The following is a 6,238-nucleotide window of genomic DNA, read 5'->3' as shown; positions in this document are numbered from 1 at the left end:
TTCATATAAAGGCAACTGACTGCAAAACACAATCAGATTTACCAGCTCAGGGGAATGAACCTTTTTATGAAACTAACAATTGCACATACAAAATCAGCTGAAAATGAGTTAGTGAGATGAAACTTCCACCTTCGTGGCTGAAGCTGTGATTAAACCATGATTGAAGTCAGTGAGCTAAGTGAACAGCAATCAACCCAAGATTCAATTCACCCTTGGAAAAAATAAAATAAAAAATTAAAAAAGAAAAGAGGAAGGACTATTTTTGTTATTTCAGTGATGTGCTGACTGAGTTGAGGAGGAACAAGGCTCCAGCCTAAACTGCCTGGCACTAATGACCTCCCCAGAACAGGGGATTCCCACGCCCAGGAACAACACAATTCCCTCCTGTGTTGTAAACTGGACCTGTTTGGGAAGCACGCCAGCTCCCATGATTTTCTTTTCTCATAACATTTACTGCTGGTTTTAAGGCCATCCCTCAGAGTCATATGACAGGATAAGATTTGCAGCCTCTCTGGTTTTGTAACTAAACAGAAGCTGCAAAATCAGGGAGGGAAATTTCACCATGTGACCCCAGTGCTCCCTGCAGATGGCCTCGAGGGTATTGAAATGAAAGAGAAAACGAAACCTGCCCTGTGGGGAGGAGGCTGCAGAGGGGGGTGGCAGCAGGGTTACACAGAGGAACAAAAAAATGAGATTTGAGGCTGAAGTTTGAGAACAGAACCCCAGCACTCTAAACCTGCTGGGATCCTCTCCAGCCTGGTACCCCAAACCCTGCTGTGAGCTCCCAAACCCAGCACCGCCATCCCTGCTGGAATCCCCCAATCTGGCACCCCAATCTTGACCAGGATCCCTACCAACCCTCCCCAGTCAAGCATCTCAAACTTTGTGAGGACCTCTCCAGCCAGGACAACCCAAACCCTGCTGGGATCTGCACATCCTGACACCTGAAACGCTGCTGGGACTCCCTCAGAACAGCATCTCAAATCCCAACAGGGGGATCCCAACAGGACCCCTATCCTCCCTCCCCAGCCCAGCACCCCTGTCCCACCAGGACTCCCCAACCCAGCTCTCCAAACCTCAACACAATTTCCAGCACCCCCGTTCCCCCCTGGACTTCACATCCTCATCTCCATCATCATCCCCACCTTTACCTCTGTCCTCACCCATGTCCATAACTCCTGTCCCCATCACTGTCTCTGCCTGCATCTCCATCTGGATTTCCCTCTTCATCTCCATCTCCTTCCCCATCCCCATCTCCAGTCTATCTCCAGCCTCATCTACATTCACATTGTCATCTCCATCTCTGTCCCATCGTCATCCCCACCCATTTCCATCTTCATCTCCATTGCATCCCCACCTCCTACCCCTCCACATCCACCCCTCCATCTTAATTTCCATCCTCAACTCCATGCCTCTGTCTGCCTGTTCCCACTGCATCCCCATCTCCAACCTCTTCCACATTCCCATCTCCATCTCTGTCCCCATCCTTATTCCCTTCCCTATCACCACACTCATCCCCATCTCCATTCCCATTTCCATCCCTGTCCCCATCACCACACCCATTCCCATGACTGCCTCTGTCTCAATGTCTGTGTCCACTGCATCCCCATCTCCAACGCCTTCCACCTCCTTCTATCTTCTTTGTCCCTGTTCCCATCCCCAACTCAACTCCATTTCCATTCTTATTCCCATTCATCTCCATCTCTGTCTGTCTCCATTTTTATCTCTCTATCCCCTTTGTATCCTCATCTCCAACTTTTTCCCAATCTCTGCCTGTGTCCCCTTCCCCATCCCTGTCCTGATCCTCATCCCTGTCCCCAACTCCATTCCCATCCCTGCCTCCATCCCCATCCCTCTGTCTCTCTGTCCCCTTTATATCCTCATCTCCAACTTCTTCCATATCTCAATCTCCATGTCTGTCCCCATCCTTATCCCCTTCCCCATCCCTGTGCTGATCCTCATCCCTGTCCCTAACTCAGCTCCATCCCCATCCCTGTCTCTCTGTCCCCTTTGTAACCTCATCTCCAACTTCTCCCACATCCTCTGCTCCGTCCCCATCCATGTCCCTTTTCCCGGTCCCTCTCCCCATCTCCATCCACATGCCCATCCATGTCCCTTTTCCCTGTCCCCATCCCCATCTCCATCCCCATCCATGTCCCTTTTCCCTGTCCCTCTCTCCATCCCCATCTCTGTCCCCATCCATGTCCCTCTCCCCATCTCCATCCATGTCCCTTTTCCCTGTCCCCATCTCCATCCCCATCTCCATGTCCCTTTTCCCGGTCCCCATCTCCATGTCCCTTTTCCCGGTCCCCATCTCCATCCCCATCCCCTCCTCGGTCCCTCCCTCCCGCCCCGCCCCGGGCGCTGCTGCGGGCAGGGCGGGCCGTGGGGCGGGAGCGGCGGCTCGGGGCCGCCTTTGTGCGGCTCGGGGCCGTCCCGTCCCCATTGCCGTCCCCGTTCCCGCTCCGTCCCGGGCTCTCCCGCACCTCTCCGCGCTTTCCCGTCCCTCGGCATCCCCATGGCCGCCCCCCGGCCGGCGCACGGCTGCGGCAGCGGAGCGCTGCTGGGGCGCTTCGGGGTGCTGCTGCAGGCGCTGCTGGCTCTCTGCGCCTTCAGCACCCTCATGCGTGAGTACCGGGGGCACCGAGGGGACCAGGGACACCTCGGTGGGATGGGGTGGGTGCCCGTTCTCTTTAAAAGCACCAAGTTTGGGTTGGGGAGGAAGGGACGCGCTGGGGATGTTCCCGAGCAGCAGCAGCAGCAGCGCCAGATGCTCCTTCTTGCAAACTCCCTAATCTGATGGTAATGAAGCTCCGCGGAAAGCGAGGCTGTAATCTCTTAAAATTGGCCGCGCTTGTGCGAGGCATTGCTCAGTCACTTAGAAAATTTTAATGAGGGGTAAAAAAAAGCTTTTGGTGTGACCCCTGCGAGTGGCCGGGGAGGAGCTGATAGAAACGGGGCGGGTGTCCGACACGGCGCTGCGTGCTGAGCGTGATTTCATTGCGCTGCGATATTGTTTTGTTGAGTTTTCGCTAAGGTTTTAGGGCTTGAGCGACTGGGGAAGGAGTTACAGAGAGAGAACATGTTTTTCTGGTTACTGGGAAGAGCTGGCAGTGAGAGAAATCAGCTGAGAAAAATCACCCGGAGTGTGATTTCCAGAGCTTACCAAGTTACGCTGTAGAAAGTTCAGAGTGGATATTTGGGAAAGCTTTTTCCCCGGAAGGGGAAGGCATTGGAACAGGCTGGAGCCTCTGTCCCGGGAGGGATTTAAAATACGTGTGGATGTGGTTTAGTGGAGCACTTGGCAGTGCTGGGTTAATGATTGCACTTGATGATATTAGAATTAGATATTAGAATATAGAAAGGGGACAGAGAGACAGAGGGATGAAGATGAAGGCAGGGATGGGAATGGAGTTGGGGACGGGGATGGGGTCAGAGGCGGAGATTGGGATGTGAAAGAAGTCGGAGATGAGGTTGCAAAGGGGGCAGAGATTGAGATGGAGACGGACAGAAATGGGAACGGGGAAGAGAGGGTGAATATTTGGAAAAGCTTTTTCCCCGGAAGGGGAAGGCATTGGAACAGGCTGAATATTTTTCTGGAGCCTCGTCCCGGGAGGGATTTAAAATCCGTGTGGATGTAGTTTAGTGGAGCACTTGGCAGTGCTGGGTTAATGATTGTATTTGATGATATTAGAATTCTTTTCCAGCCTCGGTGATCCTGTGAAAAGGTGCGGACGCTGAGGCTGAAGGAGCCGTGAAAATTCCCTGTTATTCTGTGCCGCAGCTGTGTTTTGCTCAGAGCGATGTGTGTGTGTGTGTGTGTTACTGCTCTCAGGGTTAAGTGGTTTAGCACAAGTTGAATCAACATGCCAGAACTCGATCTGTTTTCCTTGTTTAAAAGCCTGTGGTGACAGTGAACCGAAACTTCCAAGTTTTCTGGCTAGGTAGCTGCAGATTTTGAGGTTCTCTTGCCCCCTCTGCCTTTTGGAAACCGCTTTCAAAGGCTCCAGCGCTGCGGTTAACGCCGAGCTGCCAGAGAAAATTGCAGCAAGTTCTTCCAGGGATAGCTGATACCTTCTCCAGCTGGAGCAGCCCAGTTGCAACATGCCACTGCTTGCGTTCCACCAAATATTTTCAGTAAGAATAGTGCTAATTTCTTTTTCTGTTCCTGTTCCCCCTAGTGATGTGTGCATGTGGGTTAATTCTCCCATAAACGCCATGGGGTGTCCCATAAAATCAGGGACTTGAGTAAATCATGTTGGAATACCTCTGTGGATGAGGCTGCCAGAAAATCAGCAACTCTGGGCTAACTGCTGGTGCAGGGGCTGGTATTTCTGTGAACATTAACAGCCTCTTGGTTAATGAAGAGAAACTGAAAGCTGATCCTGTGTGGTTTTGCTGTGACTCAGCTGAGGAGGAACTGCAGCCCGGCACCCCGAGGGCAGATGTGTTTGCAGCCCTGGGGTCCCAGCCATGGTACCTCCTGTGGCTGCAGCTGGGCTGGTGGTCCCTGACCCACCCCAGCTGGTCCTTTCCTGTGCCTTTCCTGTACTCATTTCCAGCTGGATCTGCTGGAGAGGCTGTTTGTGTGCTGACTCCTAACCCAGGGTGGTTGTGGGCTCACCAACAGTTTTGTGTTGGGCATCAGCCTTCAGCTTTTGGGTTGTTTCTGTGGCACATCCAGCTGGGAAGGAGAAGGATCCAATGCCTGGGAGGTGTGGAGGCCTCTGGAGCTGAGACAAAAAAACTTCCTGGGAATTTTGGTTGCACCTTCATTTCACACAGCCAGGCAGTCCCAGCTGGGTGACTCATGTAGAGTTTAGGATGACTAAATGACATCAGGTAGATCCCAGTTTAGGATGAGTCATGACATCATTTATTTAGGGATTTAGGGTGTTGCTGTTGTTAAGTCAGCTCTTTGATACTTCTTTCCTTCAATACTTTCTTCTTTCCTTCAGTGTTCCTGTTGGTTTTATTACTGTGATTTCTTCTTTGCCAGGATGTTGCAGGCCATGGGTTAATAAGTGGAAACAACATCCATGAGGGTGGTGAGGCCCTGGGACAGGGTGCTCACTGAAGCTGTGGCTGTCCCTGGATCCCTGGCAGTGTCCAAGGCCAGGGTGGATGGGGCTTGGAGCAACCTGGGATAGTGGAAAGTGTCCCTGTCCATGGCAGGGGGTTGGAACTGGATGATCTTTAAAGTCCTTTTTGACCCAAACCATGTTACAGAATTCCTGTCCAAACCCAAACCAATGCCTTTTCTACTTTAAAGTACCAGCTCAGATATAGGAACACATGCATTTGGAGGGAAAAAAAATTCCAAATTGTGCAGAAACTGTTCAGAGCTCTTGAAAACACGTAGAGGAACTCAGACTAACAATAATGTGGCATTCTGCTAAGTTTTGCTGGTGTGTGTGCATGGATTGATCAGAGTATTCCTCCAGAATGTGAGTCCCAAGCATGGCCATTGCAAGGAGGATACATTTAATTTTTATCACACCAATTCGTATCCTTGAATTTGTGTTTCCTGGGGTTGTGGAAAGATTCTCTTCTGTCAACCTGGAAGGAAAACCTAATGGAGGAGGAAATTAGTTTTGAATGATTGAGTGGTGTGGTTGCTCCCCATTGCTGTGGATTTTGTGAAATGGATCCTTTTGAGTGGTGAACACAGGACCCAGAAGTAAATGATGCCTGGCCTTGGCAGGGAGTCAAGACAGCTGTTTAATGGGGTTTTATTATTATGTCAACTACCATGAGCAATAGTGGGAACAGTTCATTTTAGCCTACAAACACTCTTTGCTTTTCCAGCAAGGTCTTCAAGGCTGTATTCAAGCCTAATCCCGGTATGACCAGAGCTTGCTCTGTTTGCAGCTTTGCCCCATTTGGGAGTCAAATGGCAAAGAGGTGTCACCCTTTCCACCTGCCTGGGTGGCTGTGGAGCCTCTTTGGCTGTAAGGACAGTCCTGGAACTGATGGCAAACACTTTAAGGCAGAGGAGCCCAGCAGCTGTGTGTGTGTGGTAATCTGGATTCCTGTGCAAGACCCTCCCCTGGGGAGGTCGTGGCCGTGAGGAGTGGGGATAATTGTGCAATCCCATCTGAAGCAGTTTGCAGTGCTTTTCCTTGAGCATCACCCAGCTGGGTGGGGAAAGCTCCTTGCAGTTACCTCAGCTGCCAGGGCTGGGTGAGCCCCTGCAGTTGCTGCTCTTCTCTCTTCTCTCTTCTCTCTCCTCTCTCCT

At 51.4% G+C, this 6,238-nt stretch overlaps 1 protein-coding gene across 1 annotated transcript in view; it reads left to right on the top strand.

Moving 5' to 3' along the window:
* Window positions 1-2,431: 2,431 nt before the first annotated feature.
* Window positions 2,432-6,238, top strand: part of LOC131558057 (store-operated calcium entry regulator STIMATE-like) — a 37,286-nt gene continuing 33,479 nt past the window's right edge. The window contains exon 1 of the mRNA XM_058805623.1: window positions 2,432-2,627. Within this exon, the coding sequence (XP_058661606.1) occupies window positions 2,519-2,627 (109 nt within the window). The 5' untranslated portion in view covers window positions 2,432-2,518. The remainder of the gene's footprint in view (window positions 2,628-6,238) is intronic.

The sequence above is a fragment of the Ammospiza caudacuta genome, chromosome 5, assembly GCF_027887145.1.
Source record: "Ammospiza caudacuta isolate bAmmCau1 chromosome 5, bAmmCau1.pri, whole genome shotgun sequence".
Lineage (NCBI taxonomy): Eukaryota > Metazoa > Chordata > Aves > Passeriformes > Passerellidae > Ammospiza > Ammospiza caudacuta.
This window is presented reverse-complemented; position numbering and strand designations above follow the sequence as displayed.